Source organism: Barbus barbus, assembly GCF_936440315.1.
Source record: "Barbus barbus genome assembly, chromosome: 40".
Classification (NCBI taxonomy): Eukaryota; Metazoa; Chordata; class Actinopteri; order Cypriniformes; family Cyprinidae; genus Barbus; species Barbus barbus.
This window is the reverse complement of record NC_136718.1, coordinates 23,967,455-23,989,987: the sequence shown is the minus strand read 5'-3', so window position 1 is coordinate 23,989,987 and position 22,533 is coordinate 23,967,455. Positions and strand designations below refer to the sequence as shown.

General features: G+C 35.1%; 1 protein-coding gene across 1 annotated transcript in view; it reads right to left on the bottom strand.

Moving 5' to 3' along the window:
• Window positions 1-21,565, bottom strand: part of LOC306859897 (signal peptide, CUB and EGF-like domain-containing protein 3) — a 113,000-nt gene extending 91,435 nt beyond the window's left edge. The window contains exon 1 of the mRNA XM_079401294.1: window positions 21,196-21,565. Coding sequence (XP_079257420.1) covers window positions 21,196-21,301 — 106 coding nt within the window. The 5' untranslated portion in view covers window positions 21,302-21,565. The remainder of the gene's footprint in view (window positions 1-21,195) is intronic.
• Window positions 21,566-22,533: the final 968 nt, after the last annotated feature.

Here is a 22,533-nt window from a genome sequence, read left to right as displayed (position 1 = left end):
AACGTAATGAAATTGTTTAAAAGAATTCAAATAAAAAATAATTTATTCATTTTATTACGCAATTTTGCCTGTGGAAAAGTCGCCAAAACAATGCTAGTGTGTTATGGGTGGATGCCAGGGCGTTGCTAGGGTGTTCTAGGTAGTTGCTAGGTGATTACTTAAGATTAAGTCTGTGTCATAAGAGTCCTATTATATATTAAGTTCAAACTCTAAGCTCTGCATTTGCTCATTCTGCCAATTCAACATGCAAATCAATGTAAATAATTATTATATATTTATAATGAACTGGAAAATAAAATAAAAAAATTCAAATCTTAAAAAAATCTAATATAATACAATAAAATATTTAAGGAATAAAATAATGCAAATCAAATAAAATATATAAACCAAATAAAATTAATTATTAAACAAAATATAAAAAATCAATATCAAAATCAAATGAAATAAAAATGTATTAAGTAAAATATAAAAAAATACATAAAATATAATAAATAAAATTACATTAAATAAAAAAATAAAAAAATAGAAAATAAAGTAAAAGTAAAATAAAAAAATAGAAAAAAATCTAATATAATACAATAAAATCTTTAAAGAATAAAATAATGCAAATCAAATAAAATATATAAACCAAATAAAATAAATTAAACAAAATATAAAAAATTAAAAATCAAATGAAATAAAAATATATTAAGTAAAATATAAAAGAAATACATAAAATATAATAAAAATAAAATTACATTAAATAAAAAAACAAAATACAGAAAATTAAAAATAGAAAATAAAGTAAAAGTAAAATAAAAAAATATTTAAAAAATATAAAAGAAAATAAATAACATCCTTAAAAATCTAATAACATCAAACAAAATAAAATATAATTTTAACACGAAATTAAAAAAAATTAAATATTAAATTTTTTTTTTTAATCTAATAAAAAGTGGGAAAAAATATTTAAAACAAATTATGAAATTAAATCAAAACAAATAAAATAAAAAAATATATGGAAAAATTGAATAAATGTATTGCATCAGCATTTCTCCACAGAGGGCGCTATGGGCCGGGGACGATGCAGCAAAACCAGTGAACCTGTTCGACAACACCTGATAAACTGCCAGTAATACTGTACTAATGTGTGCAGTAATATAGAAAAAGCCATCCAAATCTTGCAGAGCAAAATCCAAAAGCATCCCGACCACTTCACACTCACTCTCAGGTAGTTCCTCCAACTAAATCAATATTATTCCAGTAAGTGGGTCTAACTTTGCCCTCACAACTTTGGCAGGCAATCCTATGTGCTGGTGGAAAGCCAGATACAGTAGCGGCGAGACAACCTCTCGTTTCTGGCCAAACATCCGTTAGCATGTGGCCCAGTGATGTTTAATCGCTTCTGAGAGAGAGAGAGAGAGAGAGAGAGAGAGAGAGAGAGAGGTGTTGGTTGTGCGAGCTGGCAGGCCGTCACATGCAAAGCCAGCACAAAGTCTTCATCTCATGGGCTATTAGGCGACGCACAGACGGGACGAAAGAAAAAAGGGTGTTGATGAAATGCAGACGTCAACATTAGAGCAGAATTTAGCATCCTCCCCCCGCCGTCTCTTCCCAGATCGCCTACGTCTAATGAAGGAACCCAGTGTTTGTCCTGCGAACAGCTCGTAAAGGAAATATCGCCTGCTTCTATTTGTGCCCGGCGTCCTTAGTGAGCGCTACTGTAAGCGCTGAGTGATGGTGGCTGTCTTCAAACAACAACCACACTCATTTAAAGCTCAGAGTTTATGAACTGCCTAAATTGCAGTGCAGTTGACCCTTCACTTAAAGAGACAGTACACCCCAAAATAAAATTTGTCATCATTTAATCACCCTTGTTGTTCAGAACGGTGTATGAGTTTCTTTCTTCTGTTGAACACAAAAGAAGATATTTTGAAGAATGTTGGTTATCAAAGAGTTGCTGGTACCCATTGACTTCCATAGCATTTTTTCTCCATATTATGGCTACAATAGTTTGGTTACCAACATTCTTCAAAATATCTTCTTTTGTGTTCATCAGAAGAAAGAAACTCATACAACAACTTGAGCCTCAATGTTTCTCAAAATAACTTTGTTTTAGGTTAAATAACTAAATAACTAATACAAAATGTATTATTATTATTATTATTGTTAAGTTCTGAATTTAAGAGAAAAACATCACTGGAGTTCATTTTACAACCAAATAAAATAAAATGGTAAAATCTTAAAAAAATATAAAATATATATAAACATTCGAAACTATATAAAAGTATACAAACAAATAAAATAAAAAACAACAACAAAATGCAATAATATAAACAATTAAATAAAAAAATATTTAAAAAACAAATAAAATAAAACAAATGTAAGAATTAAAATTAAATATAAAATATTTTAAAAAATTAAATCAATCAATTAGCCAATCAGTCAATAAAAAAAAATCGATCCAAGGGCAAGAAAATACAAGAACATACTATTTCAGTCTTTCTACTTACAAATTTAACGTATAATTTGATGTTACTAGCCATTTCTTTGTAATTATTTGAAGAAATTTGAGAAATTTAAATAAAACGTTAAGTTATAAATAAAACATTCATTTTTAATTATTGGAGTACAAGAAAATCCTATTACCGTTTTTCTATTTTAAAATTTCATGTTTAATTCAATGTATTACTTGCCGTTTCTTTATAGAATTTACTAGAAATTTTTGAGTGAATTTTGTTTTAAAACATTTTCAGCGTACACCACTTTTTCCAGTGTGCGTCACTTTCAAATGCAAAAAGTGGGAGATAAAAATGCTTTGCAATGTCACAGTTCATTCCAGCCCATATAATAATAATAACTGTACCACTTTATAAGCACATTTGACTGAAAACCACATACATCTCCAGTTCATTCCATCGAGATGCTCCGTAAAGACTTTGCAAGAGAAACAACAGACAGGCAAAGCTCAAGCGCGGGTTGTGATCAAGGTTTTCTGTCAGAATGAAAGCAGTCTGCTAACAGACGAGTGGGTCGGGTGGAGGTTCAGGGCTGGCAGAGGACCTGCTAAGGGTTGTTGTCTTTTCAGCACCTCATAAAACTGCACCCAGTGCCATTGGCCCGCTCTGGAATAACTCAGACCGTTCCAGACGGAGCTCAACTTGTTAAACGACGTCTAGTCGAACTCCAAGAACATTCAGTTATGAAAGACCCCATGAAATGGTTTGCTACATTAGTTATTTAAATAAGGAATTTGGGACGGATGTTTCTCACTTATATTTCACGCAACTTGTTTCTGGTGAAACATCTAGTATAATGATTTTTTTGCAAAACTACTACTAAATTTCGTAAATGACAAAGAAACAGCAAACACCAACAGTGAATTACACGTAAGATTTTTAAGTCTTTTTGTTTTACAGTGTATTTCTGAATTACTGATTTATTATTATTATTATTTTTTACAATTTTTTATATTTTATTTGAGCTAATGTTATTTTAGTATCATTGAAAAACTATTATAGTTTTTATTACTATTTTGCATTTTTATTTTTATATATTCCATTTTCATTTTAAAGTTTTGATTCATTTTAGTTGCGTTCTGTCATTTTTTGTTTTATTTTTAAAAATATCTTACAGCATTTCAGTTTTAGTTTAAGTTATTTTTGTGTATCAAGTTAAACTAAATGAAAATGAGCAATGTGGACTCGGTAACTAGCTGAAATAAAATACTTTTATTCGTATTTTTTTTATTTGCTTTATTTTTATTCGTATTTTTTTTATTTGCTTTATTTTATTTTACTTATTTTATAGTACAATTATTTGTATGGTTTTATTTTCCATCAACTGTATGTGAAATACTAGTTTTTATTAATAGTTTGCATTGGTTTATATTTTTAGATCTTTCACTTTCATTTTAACGTTTTAGTAATTTTCTTGGAGTTAATAATTTTTTATTTTTTTAAACATGTCTACAGTTTATTTTTTTAATGCATTTCAGTTTGTTATTTTTTTGTATCAAGTTAAACTAAATGAAAATGAGCAATGTGGACTTTTATTTTATTTTAAGTAACGAAAATGTTTTCTTTTTATCATTAATTTTACATGTGCACATTTTCTAAAAGTAAAGAATTGTAGGAGTGCCCTATAAATGACCTCAAAGACCAAATTAACACCAATTTTAATTTCAGGGGGTCTTCAAGAAGTCAACATTTTGATACAGACCGAACATAACTTGTGAGGGTCTCAAAAATGGCTTGTAAAATCATCAGTGTCCCTGATTGTTGAGCTGCTGACGTGAATATGTTTTTCAATGGCTTCAAGGACAGCGGAAATCTGAGAGTTAATCAAGGTGATATCTGGTTCTTGAACAGTTGTTCTTGGACTCCTAAGGCTTTCCAAGTACCATCAAGCATTTACAGCAAAACTGACCTCTATTTGAGAGCACTGAGATTTTAATAATATTTAATATCACCATAGTTTGCATCTCACATTGCAGAAGCATTTATGCTAGGCATTAAAGTCTTGAATGCATAAATCTATATTAAAGTTGTATAATGATCGGAAGTTAACAAGAGCAATTAAATAAATTGTTATATGCTTCCTAATGAATGTAGACTATTTCATACAACTCATTAAGCTGATTAATTTTCATAATCAACACTAGATTCATTCATTTACCTAAATACTGCCTATACAAGCAGCTTCTTTCTAAGATAACATCCGTTAATTCCATTGGATTTTTTACATTGACAAATAGAATATGCAAATATTGGGTAAAATAGTCACTTTTAAAGTTTGCACAGTCTGAATTCTGCATTGCTGATGTATTCAGATTATGTGTTTAAGTTTTAGATGCACAAACAAATAAAAAGGTACATTAATAACCACACTGTGAAAAGTAATCAGTTGAATTTACTTTTAAAACAAAATTGAGGAAACCCGTTGCCTTAAAACATCTATATTTTTAGTATTGTAAGGCTGCATATCATTGTTCAGAGCAAAATTCCTGTGGTTTCTTCAGTTCATTCATAAGCCGTGGCATCATACTAATAACATAAACTGACAGCATTTATCACTTCATCATTCCTTTGATGTTTAATGTGTGCTCGGGCAACACAATTCTGACTTTCTTTTGACAATCTCCAAGTGTCTGAAGAACGCTATCTTTGACAAAATCAGCAATCGCTATCTCACGGGCCTCGAGGCTCATCCGACAGACAACGACGAGCAATGCCAAAACCCAGACATGAAAAGAGTCCATGTCTGAAAGAGCCAGAGGATGTTTCCATCAGCGGTGAAGCACTGCATCCAGACAAACTGAGTGGATCACAGAGTGCAAATGTTTGGCTGGAATAGAGTGACGGACTTTGATCTGAAAGAATTGAGAGGTGAGAGTATATGAGTCGAGGTGTGTTGTAAACAATTTCACTTCCACATCTGACGTATTGAAACAGGATATGCAATGACAAAATAGTCTGCTGTTGAACTTGCACAATAAGACATGCAAATAATATGTGCACAAAATCCTCCACTATATGAATCTAATTGTCCATCGGACAATAAATGCATCCGTGAACAAGTGCATGCTGAACACCAACAGATATTCTCATAGGCTGAAAGAGGATCCAAATGCAATCTAAAGTTGGTTAAATATCCATAAGAAACGTTCAGCTCTTAATATGATTTCGACAGGTAAGATAAGCGAGTGAAGATGTGAGCATCCAACAATTTCTGCCCATATGCAAACTAAACGTATTCAACTCAAACTAATCAGTGATTCATTCACTCACCACATTTAAATACTGTCTATATTCAAACTGACCCAAAACTGACCCTTGATTCCAAAATAATTGGACAATAAATTGCTAAGCAAAAATTGCAGTACTCTAATAACCAACAGTACATAAAACACACAAATATTGTTCAAAAGTAACTTTTAATTCATATTAAACTACTTTTTTGTCGACACTTTACTCTTGATTAACTTTTTTTTTGAGATGTTGCTAAATTAAAATCGCAGTATTCCAATAAGCATTAAAATGCATTGAACCATACAAATATTTTCTATTATAAAAAAATATTAACGAAATTATATTGAATAACTACTTTTTGTCAACACTTCACTCTTTAAACTAAACTGCTTTTTGTTTTAGATGTTGCTAAGCTAAAATTGAAATACTCTATAGGCATAACAATACATAGAACACACAAATATTGCATGAAATAGTCTTATTTGTGTAGTTAAAATTTATTTTTTTTTTTTATTTTTTTTTTTTGAGATCATTAGAATTTGGATAAAACAGAAAAAAACTTTGATACTGAAGAATAAATGTTTTACTAGCCTTCCCCTTAAGATATAAAAATATAATTTCTAAACATTCACAACACTTTTTTTTTTCTTGGTTTTGAAAATGTTAAGGGAACATTCCATTTGATCAAATTTCAAATCATATTGCATATTGGGAACGTTACTTTTGAATGTTCTCTAAACATTCCAAAACAAGTAGTAACATTTAAAAAAACATGAACTAAAACGCTTTAGGAATAAATGTTCCATGAACGATGCATAAACAACGCTAACGTTTAATGTTCTATTAATGTTACTGGAAGAACATTAATGTATAGTCAATTTGTAGGTTGATCATTTTGAGAAAACCAACCACATTTTGAGAATGTTCTCTGTTAGCTGTAATGATGCATTAAAACACCGCTCCTATGGAGTCAGAACACAGGAGACATTTAACTAGATTAGTAAGAGTTTCCCGGCCTTTCCCAGGCTCTCCACTCATGGCGTCAGGGGAACATCGTGCCATCTTGGTGCGAGCTGGCAGACGACAGCTTCATTTTCACCACAGCTGAATTCGTGGAGTGTGGAGAATTTGTTTCCATTACCGAGCAGAATAAAGCATTTCCTTTCATTCATTTACTGCAGTCTCTGAAGCTTGGACCAGCTCCCCGGAATGTAAACACATGCAGTCTGTAAACAGACTCACACAAACACACACTCGCGGAGATGCACACACAAACACACACATCCATCTTGCTGTCCTACAACAACATTGTCTGCATTGTGCTGTTTTGCATTGGCCATCTGAATTGCCCTAACGACATGAACTAATAAGATATGCATTTGGACAATGTAGTAGTTTTAATGATGTTATCAATAATGTTGATTTGTCTTCTAAACAAACATCTGAGGTCTGAAAAAAATGAGGTGCAGACCATAAAGTTAATGCACTGTAAAAAGTGATGCTGACTTAACTTCAAAAAATTGAGGAAACCCGTTGCCTTAAAATTATTAAGTAAATAATAATTGAAAAAAGGTTATGTGACAATTGACAATTCACTTAACATACTTTTTTAAAATTATTAATTAATAATTTTAAGGCAATTATGGTATTCTATGTCAAAAAGTACCATTGGATTCCCATCTGATACTCATTATTATCAGCATAGGCACCGATCCCAAAAAACACGTGATAGTCTCCATTCATTTTAGCCAATAAGAAATGGATTGCAGCTTGTACGACTTTATTCTCATTTTCATTTTTGAGGCAGTTTTTGGCGTTATTTTAATGGCATTACTGTAATATGAGAGGGTGCCAGCACGAATCTCTCGGCTTACAGCGGCTTATTCTCCCATATATATATATATATATATATATATATATATATATATATATATATATATATATATATATATATATATATGAGATATTACATGTGCGCCCTCAATATTTTGTCCTGTGTACACGCAAATAAGTGCTTATTGTAAACAGGTATTTATCAAATCCTTTTATTTAGTGAAGTGCAGCCCTCATAGAAGGAATGTGTGCATTATTTGGTTACTAAATAATGTATTTGCAGTCCATGCATTTCACTTTGCAAGATAAATTTTGTGTAGTGAATTCATCAAACGCACTATCCAACGTAGTATACTCTAGTCTGGAAAAAAACTAAAACCCAGTATAACTGCTGAGTAATGAGAATTTGTTGCGTATGTGTATGATAACTTATCCTAGTTATTATTTAGTCGCGGAAACAGCGGTGAAAATGTGTTTTATATTAACAAACAAAAACAAAAAAAACACCTGCAAATTTGAGCACCCACTAGCAGAAATAAAATCAGCGCCAATGATTCACAGTACCGAACTGAAGCAGCTAAACTAGCCAAGTTTATATAAACTAAAGTAGGATATTTTAAGCTTTGACCTTCCCAAAATGCTTTGAACCATCAAAAGGCCATCACTGAATCTCTTTCCAAAGGTCTCAGTTTCCAGCTCCATCTGGCCTAAAGACAAGTGGATACACTCAAAAGACTTCTGGATCCCAGAAGAGCTACATTGTAGACGTAACCTGAGGCATGCTGTTTATATTATGACCCAATAAATAAATGTGTTCTTTGAGAGGTCGAGGTCAGCGGGGAGAATCCAGACTCTTGTGTGCATTCACTGATGCTTACAGTACAAATAAGGTGAAAAAGAGAGAAAGATGGGATAAAAATGAGCTTGTCGGCCATTGTTGATGAATATTGACTTTACAGTACATCTACTACCTTTACTGTTTATGGAAACACAAGCTAGTATAATATATAATAGTATAAGTTAATATACACTGCCAGATTTTTAATGCTTATCAAGGCTGTATTTATTTCATCAAAATGCAGATGAAAACTGAAATATTGTTGCATTTTCTAATATTGGTTTCTTATTTTAATATACTTTAAAATGTAATTTATTTCTGTGACGCAGTGCTGAATTTCATCCGCCATTAATCCAGATTTCAGTGTCACATGATCCTTCAGATATCATTCTTATATGCAGAGTTATTATCAGTGTTGAAATTTTTGTGCGGATTTATATTTTTGGGAACCTGTGCTACTTTTTGTCTTTGATTCTTTGATGATTAAAAAAGTTAAAAAGAACAGCATTTATTCAAAATAGAAATCTTTTCTAACTATATAAGTCTTTAGCGTCAATTTTTATCCATTTACCACAGCCTTACTGAATAAAAGTATTAATTTACATTTACATTTATTCATTTAGCTGACGCTTTTATCCAAAGCGACTTACAATTGCTATATATGTCAGAGGTCGCACGCCTCTGGAGCAACTAGGGGTTAAGTGTCTTGCTCAGGGACACTTTGGTGTCTCACATTGGATTCGAACCCGGGTCTCTCACACCAAAGGCATGTGTCTTATCCACTGCGCCATCACCACCCCATGCGCCATCACCACCCCAATTTCTCCACTGCGCCATCACCACCCCAATTTCTCCACTGCGCCATCACCACCCCAATTTCTCATGACCAAAAAAAAGAAAAAAATATTGACCCCAAACCTTTGAATAGTAGTGTATATTGTAACAAAAAATATATATTTTGAATAAACACTGTTCTTTTTATTTATCAGGGAATCCTGAAAAAAGTATCACAGGTATTCAAACAACTTGAACTGAAGTGCATGTCGCATCCGATGACACCTTTAACATAATTTGATCAAATTGACAATCACCCTGGTTTCCTCAAAAACTAATTTTTCCACTGGCTTATTAGCAACCACCTTTTTTTAAGACTAATAAAGCTTTAAAAAAAAATCTCAAGGGGTTTTTACTGATGTATTTTGTGTCGTAGAATAAAACGTGAAAGTATCTTATGCTTGCGTTCAACAAAAACCCAATGACTTCAGTAAATCGTTTCTGGGAGTTGGTCTACAAATATACGCCATGTATTCAGCACTCCATATAGTTTAAATTATTTAAGCAAAAACATCACAAAAGGTCTTGATAAACATACATTTTTAGTCAGATGTTCCCAAATGATCAGAGATTACGATTTACATCAACAAATCAACTGGTAACATTCATCCACTAATTCAATAAAACATTTCAAGTGTTCAGCTGCAAGACAACCAACCACTATTAGTTACAAATAATGCAAAAAAGAAGGACTTCTGTCTTATGTGTGCATGGTTTGCGTGTTCTCAGGAATGGAGATGGCATTAATTCAATGTCACGAAGGAAAATGTGAGTCAGAGGTTTTTATTCTGACATTGCGGCTGCTCAGCCCTCGGCGTCTTGAGTCCTGATATTGATAAACGCGCCACAACAAATGGAAGGAAGTCTCATGAAAATAATTAATTCCTTTGAGTGGGAACAATGTGTTGCAGACCTACAACAGAATTAAAATGAATCCAAGCCATTGTGCTGCCGCTTCTAGAAATGTTGACGCTCAAGGAATAAGAAAAAGCCTCAACAGGAATATATATGAAATTCGTGTTAAACATAGATTCTCCTCATGTCTGACATTGCTGTGGTATAATCCTGCCATCACTGCTTTGCTCTGGCAGATCTGCTTGTGATTTCTTAACAGCAGTCGGATTATCTCAAACACCTCTGTGCGAACAGCACCGTTACCTGACGAACACCCGTGGCAATTCAGATTCCAGCATGGCTCTGACGGCTCGACTGAGGACATGGCCATCCGTGGCAGGCAGGAAAGTCTAATTAAAGAGACTGAGGTTGGATTTCTTATCCAGTCACTTTCACTTCAATCCGTTCAGGGTTGTGACTAGTTCTGGCTGAGAGTGTATGTACACCGCAAAATGAAGCCAATCAGGCCGGGATGTTGAGACAAGGTGACCGTCTTCTTAATTCTGTTCACGGCTTAAAGATTTTGACAACCAAAATACATTACTTTCCACACTTCTGCTACTGTGTATTATCTGCATATATTATGCACAGATGCTATTCAATCCTGCAGTATTTTGCTAGTTTTTAAGAATAGATTTAATATTTTTATGAGAGTTAACACAACTGAAGTGGTCATTCTGAATAGTATGCGATGTACTGACAGCCTTGTAAATGAATAGCACACCATTTCAGTTTCAATGCATTAATTTCAGCGAAGACTGCGCACACATACTACTGTTCAACTGTCTGTGGTCTGTATGGTAAAAGAAATTAATTTATAATTCAGCAAGGATGCATTAAATTGATCAAAAGCGACTGTAAAGACATTCATGATGTTACAAAAGTTTTCCATTTCAAATAAATGCTGTTATTTTGAGCTTCATATTCATTAGAGAATCCTGAAAAATAAAATGCATCATGGTTTCCACAAAAATATGAAGCAGTTTTCGGCATTGATCACCAGAAATGAGCAGCACATCAGCATTTTAGAATGATTTCTGAAGGATCACGTGACACTGAAGACTGGAGTAATGATTCTGAAAATTCAGCTTTACATCACAGGAATAAATTACATTTTAAAATATCTTCTAATAGAAAAAAATAAAAATAAAGCAAAAATATTTCACAAAATTCCTGTATTTACAGCCCTGGTGAGCATAAGAGACATTAAAAATAATCTAACTTTTGAATAGTAGTGTATATAATGCAATTTCATCAAAGCAAATAAGACCCAAAACTGCTTATTCTACATAATTTCTCAATAACTAGACAGACAGAGGCTCCATTCACTCTCCTCAGCATCACTTAAACTTCAGGTTCATCATTTCACCCGACTGTCAGATTTGACTTCAGCTACTCTTATCATCAAAGGCTCCATACTGTCTGATTTCATACTCATAATAGGAAACCGCAATGGCAGACAACCTTATGTATAAAATATCTATATTTGAACATCTCTCCTGTAGGGTGAAGAGAGCGGCTGCGGACTCAGTTTGTTCTCTCACTTTGGTCTAGAAGCTTTTCTTTAATGCAGCTGTGGTCAGATCATCTCAACATCAAGTTTCTCTGCCATCTGTTTCAGCAGATGTGAAGCGTCTCTCATGATACTCTTACAGGAATGGTCCAGAATTAACTTTCTGCCACACCTGCCAGGGACTGGAGAAAGTTTAGAGGCCATAAATGCTTCAAACTGGTCATGAAACCATTTCAACTGAAACCCTATAAAATACACTGAAAATACTAAAACCTACTGTATGATATATCCAGGTGACCTGCAAGTGATTCAAACTATATTTTTCTCCAGGGTCATACATGTGAAGAAAGCTAACAACCTCTAAAACTGAGCCTTTTAAAAGCTTAAATTAGCAATTAGTCTCTATTTAAAACAACCAGTAGGTTGTGGGTCAGCCTGGCTGATATACTGGTCTATCACTAATTAAGCAGTGATTTTTATTTTTGTAGTCCAACCCGAACATTAACAACACCCTGGTTCCATTGATAAAAACCCAATAGGATTTTTCCATAGGCTTTTGGATTACTGCAGAAAAAAAAGATAATCATGATAATCTTCAATACAGCTTCAATACAGTCACTTGACTTCAACATCACCATCATTAGGCTCTTTCAGTCTTAATTTAAGGAGATTTTACTAATGCATTTTACGTCATAGAACAAAATGGTAAAGTATCTTAAGCTTGTGTCCACCATAGACCTTATTTCAGGCATTGAGACAAAGACCCATTAAAAAAAAACAGAGCAAAAATGTTCTTTTACACTCTATACTGTATTGTGACACCTAGCCTTAGTATTTATTTTTTTTCAAGTTTAAGTGTGCAATTTCCCTGAAATTGTACGTTTCAAGTGCACATTATTTAGCATAAATACAAATTTGGTTTTTCATATGTTTTTACGAGGCCTTCACCTATGCCTCGTGTCAACTCCACCCTTGCCACTGACACGCTTAAAATAGATGCCTCTCTAAGACACTCTGGATTTCACACATGCATGTGAAGATTTGGGAAAGCACGAGGTATAACACTGACGGGTTTTGTTAAATACGTTCAGATTATCATACTGTATTCCATAAATAACATTCCTAAATTGAACTCCTAAAAAGAATAAGAACAGAGTGTTAAAAACACAAAACGCGGTCATTTAATGCATTAATCCAACACTGATTTCCCCATTAAAGCCTTCAATTAAGATGTATTTCCTCCCTCTTCATGTGACATTCACACGTTTAACTAGGAAGGCATCACGCACTCTCGCTAACACCTACAGATGTGGTCTGCACACTTCCTCTGAAGCTGACTGCACCATCAGTGTAAACTCCTAATGATCTAAACCCAGCAGTGCCACTTCTGGCTTAGTAATTGTACGTTAGAGCGTAAAGTGCACACAGGCTATGTATATACCTCCAGCCCAACCCGCTAATTAGCTGAGGCATGTTTGCTTTCCTTCTGTCTGCTAACGATGCCTGCGATGAGAGAGAGAGAGCAAAAATCAGCCCTTACTGCCACTCTTGCCTGCTAACAATCACCAACAATTAAATTATACAGAAAAGCTGCTCTACTCCAACTGCCTTTCATTTTAAGATATAAACTTAAAGGAATAGTTCATCCAAAAATAAAAACTTGCTGACATTCTACTCACCATCAGGCCATCCGAAATGTAGATAAGTTTGTTTCTTCATCAGATTTGGAGAAATGTAGCAATATATCACTTGCTCACCAATGGATGCTCTGCAGTGAATGGGTGCCGTCAGAACAAGAGTCCAAACAGCTGATAAAAACATCACAATAATCCACACCACTCCAGTCCATCAGTTAATGTCTTATGAAGTGAAAAGCTGCATGTTTGTGAGAAACAAATCCCTCAAGACATTTGAACTTTAAACCTTTGTGTTTTTGAATGTTTTTACTTGTAGACGGTGCTTGATCTGTGCAGATTTCTCTCATGATTCAGACCAGATGAGTTTTTCACTGGAGAAAGCAATATTATGGATTATGACTCCTAAAAACGTCTTGATGGATTTGTTTCTTACAAACACGCAGTTTTTGGCTTCTCAAGAAATTAATTGATGGACTGCATTGGTGTGGATTACTTCTGGATTATTGTGATGCTTTATCAGCTGTTTGGACTCTCATTCTGACGGCACCCTTTCACTGCAGAGCATCCATTGCAAGAGATGAAATGCAAAATTTTTCCAAATCTGTTCCCATGAAGAAACAAACTCATCTACATCTTGGAGGGCTTGAAGGTGAATGCATTGTCAGCAAATAGTCATTTTAAGGTGAACTATTCTTTTAACACTGATAAAAATAATTATTTTGTCTTGTTTTTCACTAAGAAATATCTAAACATCATTTAAAACTAAATTGCGTAAAATATTAAAGGGGTCATCGGATGCCCATTTTCCACAATGGTAGTGTAAAAAACACCTTTTTAAACCTGTCAAAATCAGCTCTGTTTTCATCAAGCCGTTCTAGTCTATGTTGCTTTAAATGGTAATGAGCTCTGCTGACCCCGCCCCCTCTTCCGTGGAGTGACGAGCAGTACTGTTTACTTTAGCTACGAAACTGGCTAACTAGCACATTATAAGGAAAGGCAATTTGCAAAGATTTATAAAAAAAAAAACCTTATACTCGCTTCTTCTGTAGATAAATCTGGATCACGAATGATTCGCGCGAATATAGACGCATTTAGGCAGATCGGGATCGGCGCATTCCCTTCAAAAACAAAAGTAACATTAATCCTCTGCGTCTTCAGCAGCTCAGATTTTGGGAGTAAATGAAGACTGCTTTATTCATTATTACATCCAACAACAAAACACCTCAATCGTTCAACTGTGTTTTGAATATGTAATCATTCTGTACCATGGAGTACCAAATACATTTACATTTATGCAAGGTACTTGCATTGCATTCAATATTTTATCAATTCATGCATTCCCTGGGAATAGAACCTACAACCTTCGCCTAATGCCATGTCAGGATGTCAGGACTAATTCGCCATGGATTCCCTTGAGATTTTCCTGTGGGATTTTATAATGTTTTTTTTTTTTTTTTTTTTCATGAGTAAAGTAAGGTCTGTGGTAAATATAAGTTGACTATACTTGGACGTTTTGTTGAACAACATAAACCGCACACCAAACATTCTTATGTAGTTACTTCTTACAAACATACATTTTAAAAATGAACAAAACTGCAGTATGGGTGCATGTAATTTATGTTACAGAGCATTATTTTACTCATAAAGTGGAAACCCGCATTGAAAACTCATTGGAAAACCTTGACAGAAAACATGGTGATTTTTTTTCCTAAGGAATAACATGTATTATCAATCTTATCTGTAAAAACTTCACAAAACTCTCAGAGTGGCAAACTCATATGGGTTTTGTACACTTAGAATCCGACTGAACAGTAAACATATTTCGTCATGTGGCCGACTATAAATGCTTCAACTCCTGCCTCAAAAATGCGCATTCCACTTTGGGACAAAAATAAAAGAGGAAAACTGGGAGAGATTTTTTTTTTGTTTTTTTTTTGTGGGTTAAATGGAGAGAAAGAGAGACATTTGTGAGAAAGACGTGCACCGAGATAAGAACAGAGAGAAACATTTAAATAACAAAACGACTGGAGAAACAGCCATCTACATCCATGAAATATAAACATAGAACACGACAGCTATATATAAAATACCTTACAACAGCCACCAAATTCTCATTTCTTCAAGTGGGGATTTGTTTTGACAGGTTTCTCTGTCATTGCACCGGAGACTTAATGGAATAGTTATTATTATTACCTAAAAGCAACTTTGCCTGAGATGCCTCTGAAAGAAAGAAGTAAACATTGGTGTATAAAAAAAGAGATATAAATATGAATGATGATCTTGTAGCTGCTCAGATGTTTTAATGAGAAATACAAATCTTTCTCAAGAGGAACATCTGAGAAGCATGAAACTTCAAATTCTTAATTGTTCCCTCCATTTGCAATGGGAGTCTCAGTTTTTACTGTCCAAATACATGCTCAGATCATTTGTTTTTTGGAGAAGTTGATGTTAAATATACAAAATTCACATTGAAATGATGTTTGATTATAGATTTTGATGTCTTTGCAAACCAGCACACTTTAAGACATTAAAAATCCTCTGAAAATCTTAGGGAGATACATTGTGAGGGGCAGTCGTGGCCTAATGGATAGAGAGTTGGACTTGTAACCTGCAGGTCACGGGTTCGAGTCTCAGGTCCAGCAGGGATTGTCAGTGGGGGGAGAGGATAACCAGCGCACTCTCCACCCTCAATACTATTGGCTGCCCACTGCTCTGGGTGTTTGTGTTCACTGCTGTGTGTGTGTGTGTGTGTGTGTGTGTGCACTTTGATGGGTTAAATGCACAGCACAAATTCCGAGTATGGGTCACCATACTTGGCAACAGGTCACTTCACTTTTCCACTCGCTTGATTTATTTTTTTTTTTTCAAGGGAAACATCTGAGAAGCATGAAACTCGAGTCTCCACATTTTTATCTCTATTTAATCTCATGGCAGTCTTGGAGAAACAATTGAGATATTATAGAGATCACAGTGTTTTTCAGTCCAAATGCATGATCAGATCATCTGTTTTTTTGTGAGAATTTAATGATAAACATTTGAAGTTCGTAGTAAAAAACACCTCCGAGTTTAGATTTTGCCAAATCTGAGCACAGTTTGAGATAATGTTCTCTGAAAGGAGACATATATGAAGGCTTTTCCCCCTCAAGAGAAACATGAAACTCAAAATTCATAATTTCTTTCCATTCAATATATTGGGAGTATAGAAGAACTATTTGCAGTGTTACTGAGATCTCAATGTTTTTTTTGTTGTTGTTTTTTTTTCTGTCCAAATGCATGCTCAGATCATTTGTTTTGGGAGAATGTTATGGAAACTGCTCAAAGTTTACACTGAAATTTCATTTAGGCAAATTTGAGCGCAGCTGAGACATTAAAATATCCTCTAAAATCTTAAAGAGACACATATGGGGTCTTTTTTCTCAAGAGGAACATCTGAGAGGCATGACACATAAGCAACAAATCTCCATTTAATCTTTAGAAATATATTTACTAAAGAGATCTCATCCACAACTTTTCTTTCCAACAAGGTTGTTCGACTCCAGATATTCTCTAAATCGAAGCGCTGAGAGATCATCTGTCCCCGCCTCTGACAAGGCCATTGCTCCAGACTCACAAAAGAATACTCCAACTTCATTGAGTGAAAGGCAACACAAAGCAAACAAACCCCCAAACCTCTGTCACGCCACCCCTCCCCGACAGGCCTCTGCTGCTCTCCCCTCCTTCTCAGCTCCCGCTATTCAAGGGAAATGTGTATTTCCCACACTGGAGTTGTCCAGCAGGGTCTGCCCGGCAGGGGTTTTGCCTCGGGGTGAACGGGGAGACGGACTAGAGGTTACATCAACACACACACCGCTGCGGCATGTCACATCCTCACCGCCGGTTGCCTTGGCGCTGTTAGCCAGCAGCTCCGGGCCAGGAGAGCAAAAAGCAAAACCGAGCAGCTCTCCTTCTGTACCTCCAGAACATCAGGAATTTTTTTTGTTAGTTTTTTTCCGTCAAGTCGTTTATTACACATGGGTTTTTAAAAACCTCCTTAACCCATTTACTCGGAATTATGATTATTATAATGAATTATGATCATTTCACCGTGCTCTAACCTGCAATTATGGCAACGTTGATGAAGGACAAAGCAGATGTTCATGGCGAACATCTGCGTTTAATAAATAATGACCTGACAAAAATGGCACCCTTTAATCACTCACTGTCTGTTTTATATGCTACTGATGAGTTTGACAGACAAAACACTCCAGACAGAAAAACTCCACTGTAATTAAGATAGAAACTGGAGGAAAATAAAGAACCATCTTTCCATTTGTTAACATTAAATACATTAACATGAACTAATTAAGCTAATTTTAACATTTACTAATACATTATTAAAAGCAAAAGTTAGATCTGTTCATTTTAAGAAATGGACCTGAGCTTTCATGAACTAACAACGCACAACTGTGTTTTAATTAAGATTAATAAACACTGCAACAACTAACGGTAACTAATTACACAAATAATGAATGAAGACAAGTGAATGAAAGTGTGACAGAGCAACAGAAAGAGGACTAAGGAAAAGACAGCAAACAAATGAAAAAGACAGGAAGAATGAAAGGGCACTGGCAAATGGACAAATTAAGAAAGGATTAACATACAGAAAAAAATTAAAATAGAGGCAAGAATTGACTGTGCAACAATGAAAAGAAATAACACTATAAAATACAAAAAAAGAAAGAGGCGAAGAATAAAAATGACAGGAGAGAATGAAAGACCAACTTAAAATCAAAGTTAAAGAAAGCACACAACAAAGTAAAGAAAGAAAGAAAGAAAGAAAGAAAGAGAAAGCATGAGAGAGCAAAAAAGCAAAAGAGTGAAAGAAAGAGAAAGAAAAAGCAAAAAAAGAAAGCAAGAAAGAGCAAAAGAAAGCAAAAAAGCATGTATGTGAAAAAGAAAGACAGAAAGAAAGAAAAAGTGAATGACAGTTTCAGAAAAAGACAAAAAGCCAAAGAAAGTGCAAACTAAGAAAGAAAAATGAACAAACAAACAAAAAAACAATGAAGAAAAAAGTATATATTAAAAAATGTGACAGAAAAAAAGATATTAAACAAAAGATACTAATCCGTTATGACACATCTGGAGCACAAAACTCAAAACAAAGAACAACCTTCATAAACGACACCAAACCTACATCACCATTCTCTCCGCAACATCATCTCAAACACACACACACACACACACACACATCCAGCGCTGACCTGACCGTCCCGCGGTGACGAACAGGTGCAGGTCATTAGGCCCGACGCTGCCACCTTCCCCTGTAAGATGTGCGTAAATCCTTGTTGTGGAAAATGAAAGAGTGAAAGTAGTTCCAATTACAAAATGTAAATATTGAGTTTTCCCACAATGGGAAACAGACCACCCAAGATGCAAAACAACCCCCAACCCCCTCCCTCCCGCTCCCCTTCTCTGTCTCTTTCTCTCGGCCGTCCTGTCAGCACGACAGGAAAAGGAAACCTTTTGAGCATCACTAAACGTAAATGCACACATACCAGACGTGCACATGCTTACACAAGCGGCCCCTGACATCACCGCATCATGCTTGCGTGACCTCCAAACGTAACATCTATTCCTCTGCTCTTCATGCAAAAGACTGCTAAATACCCAGAGGTTCAGTGCGCGCTTTCAGAATCACAGGTGAACGTCAAATACTTGACTTTATGGTGCTAAATACCTTTAAATGGCCTCCATGAGACTGTTTTCCAACTTTAGGCCACATATGGAACTGAGCAACATGTGGTCGGCATGGGCCGAGCCCTGGGAGTCGCCATTTGTTGACGTTTGTTTGTACGGAGAGCATGTCGGTGAGTGATTGGGAATGGAGGTGAATGAGGGCTCAGCTAGGATCTAGAGCTCTGCCCCTCTGGACTCGAGAGGTCTTCATTCTGAAGGTGTTCTAGAGACCCTCAAGTCAGAGCTGTTCTTCACCCCTTAGATGCTGGTTTGCTTCTACACTCTTAAAAATACAGGCTTCAAAGGGGAGTTTCCACAGTAATGCCATAGAAGAACCATTTGGGGTTCAAAAAACCTTTCAATAAATAGTTAAAAATATATATTTTTTCTTATTCTAGTTTAATAACATATAGAATATTTTACCATTAAAAAGAACATGTAGTGCAATGGAAAGGTTCCATCATTTTTTAAAGAGCGCAGGAAAGGAAGTTTTGGAAGAAACATTTTGGTTCCTCAAAGATCCTTTCAGTGAACAGTTCTTAAAAGAACAATTTTAAAAATAAAACGATTCTTTACTGGCATTTATGGTTCCATGAAGTACCTTGAACATTCAAAGTCTTAAAAATAAAACAATTTTTGTTTCCCAAAAGAACCTTTCAGTGAACAGTTCCTAAAAGAAACATTTTTCTAAGTGTGAAGAACATTTTAAGATTAGTCTAGAACCTTTTGTGCAATGAAAAAGTTCCATGGATGTTGAAGGTTCTTCATGGAACCATAAATGCCAATAAAGAACCTTCATTTTTAAGAGAAAGGGTTCTTTAGATAATCAGAATGTTCAATGAAGTGTTCTCTGCGGAAGTAAAAATGGTTCTTCCAAGGCATCACCATTTTGGAGCCTTTATTTTTAAAAGTGGACATTAAATGATTCCCCCCCCCCCCCCCCCCACACTAGAAAGAACCTTTTGTGGAATGGAAAACTTCTTCGCGGATGTTAAAGGTTCTTCATGGAACATCAATGCCAATAAATAACCTTTATTTTTTAAAGAAGGGATTCCAATGTTGCATAATTGTTACATAATTAACCTGCCTACAAACAAGCATATTGCAACTGAATTCCTATGCAAGTTATAATTAATAGAATTTATGTCAATCAATTCAAACTTTTTATTTTTTTTTAGATGGGCATGGGAAATAAAAGTGACTGGAATTTGATCTGGTTTAGCATCTAACAAAACGCAACAGTCAGAAATAGTGTAATATATTATATATAAACTAGCAATAACTCTAAATATAAACTCTAGAGATGCCTCATTTAGATGGCATCATTCTAGAGGTGTTCGAGCGGTGCATGACCCTGTGAACTCTAAACTGCTTTATTCTACAGGTGCTTGAAGAGATCTGCAGACGATTGCGACAAACCCCTTAAGTTAAGAAAACCTTTAGTGATCATTTGTTTATAATTATAACTTAGAGTTAAGAGTTATCTTAGCTTTAGGGGTTGCAACCGGGCCCTGCCCTTTCACTCTAGAATGATCCATTCACTCAAAAAATAACGACTCATTATCATTGATCGTTCTATGAAGAACCTCCATGGAATCTTTCCATTGCACAGAAGGTTCTTTAGAATATTAAAATGTTCTTTATGATAAGAACTGTTCACTAAAAAGTTCTTTGAGGAACCAAAAATGGTTGGGCATTTCTGTGAAAACCCCATTTTAAAATGGGACCCACCTACAACACATCCAGAGACTGAACTCTAAATCATTTCATTTTAGAGTCGTTCTAGAGACTTTCCCAATGGCTGACAACACCTAACTGCTAAATATCATAATTTTTCCAAACATTTGACACTATGCATGCTCAATGAGCAAAAAGACAGACTGTGTAACATTAACAGGACTGTTTCTTAGCTAAAGTAATAAAAGTGCAGTATATTTTACAGTTTAGTGCGTCATTATTGCTGTCAATGAGCAAATAAATCTATCACGAAATTCTCCAAATGTTATAATGCATACACCTGCACAGCATAAACAGTTCAAAGATGTTAAAAATACCTGTTTAAGTCTACTTCAGCGCTGTTTGGGGAAAACTGCGTCCCATAAGTTGTTCTTACTGAGCACAAATCCTCAAACAGTTATTTTTCCCGGAGTCATTCCTCAGCCAAAAGGTACATTTCATGTGGAGGGTGAAAGGGAAACTTACCTTGCGGGTTTCTGGCAGAAGCGCCGGCTGGCTGCTGGACAAAGGCGATCAGAGCGACGCTGAATAATCCAAAGCCAGCGCGCACCAGAACAGACATGAACATCATGTTAAACACCTTGAACCTTCACCGAGAGGGGCAAATTAAATAAAAGCGGACAACTACGAGCCCAAGCGTGGATGAAGCTTTATTCCCGGCGCTGGAAACAGAGCGTCTGTTGAATGAGGGAGAGAGAGAGAGAGAGAGAGAGAGTGTGTTGTGTGTGTGTGTGTGTTTTATTTCTTGGTCTTGCGGAGATCAGGAGGAGAAGCACGGTCGAGTTGAGTGCTCATGATCTTCAGTCCTGCAGGAGACACAGACAGACAGAGAGAGAAAGAGAGAGAGAGAGAGAGAGAGAGGGGAAGGGGGAGGAGAGATGCACAACAGCGCGTTGCGCTCTCTCTCTCTCTCTCCTTTATCAAATTGTTAGTCAATGGTTCTTTATTGGTAAAATAAATGAAAAGTTCTAAAAAAATAATACATGCAAACACATGAATTGTGCGGCTAATGTTTTCGCTAATTATTTAAATGTAAGAACACAAGAAATTGTAAAACTAAAATAGCAACTTCTTATAGGATACTAACAAACGGCAAACACGGAAATGAAATGGCGTAATTATTGCATGTATTTAATTCTAAAGGGCTGTTATTCATCCAGATATTATCATGCTGTGAATGTGTTCATGCATTAAAGAACCGTTAAATAAATCAATTTCTACAACATCATACAGTTAGTTAGATTATTATAAAGTTTACCTCAAGTTATTTATTTTATGTTTAATATACTGTCCTTCAAACTTGAAAAGCTCAAATTTGGCTGCAGACAACAGCAAATCTCTTTACTAGCTGATTTATCTGCATTAATTTAAGCCATTTCGATTTGAATTTAAGTTGTTAGGTTGTAATGCAAGGGGTTTAATAACAAATTGGGAGGAAAGGTCATTTTAAAGGAATAATGATGCAGATGCAGATAAGTTTGTTTCTTCGTCAGATTTGGAGAAATGTAGTATTCAATCACTTGCTCACCAATGCATCCTCTGCAGTGAATGGGTGCCGTCAGAATGACAGCTGATAAAAACATCACAATAATCCACACCACTCCAGTCCATCAGTTAACTTCTTGCCAAAATCTGCATGATTGTAAGAAACAAATCCATCAAGGCGTTTTAACTTTAAACCATGGCTAAAATATGAGTTCATAATCCATAATAATGCTTCCTATACTGAAAAACTCCATCTCCAGTTGTCCTGTCACATCAAAATCCACCCACGTAATTGTTTAGAACCATTTTGGACTGCAA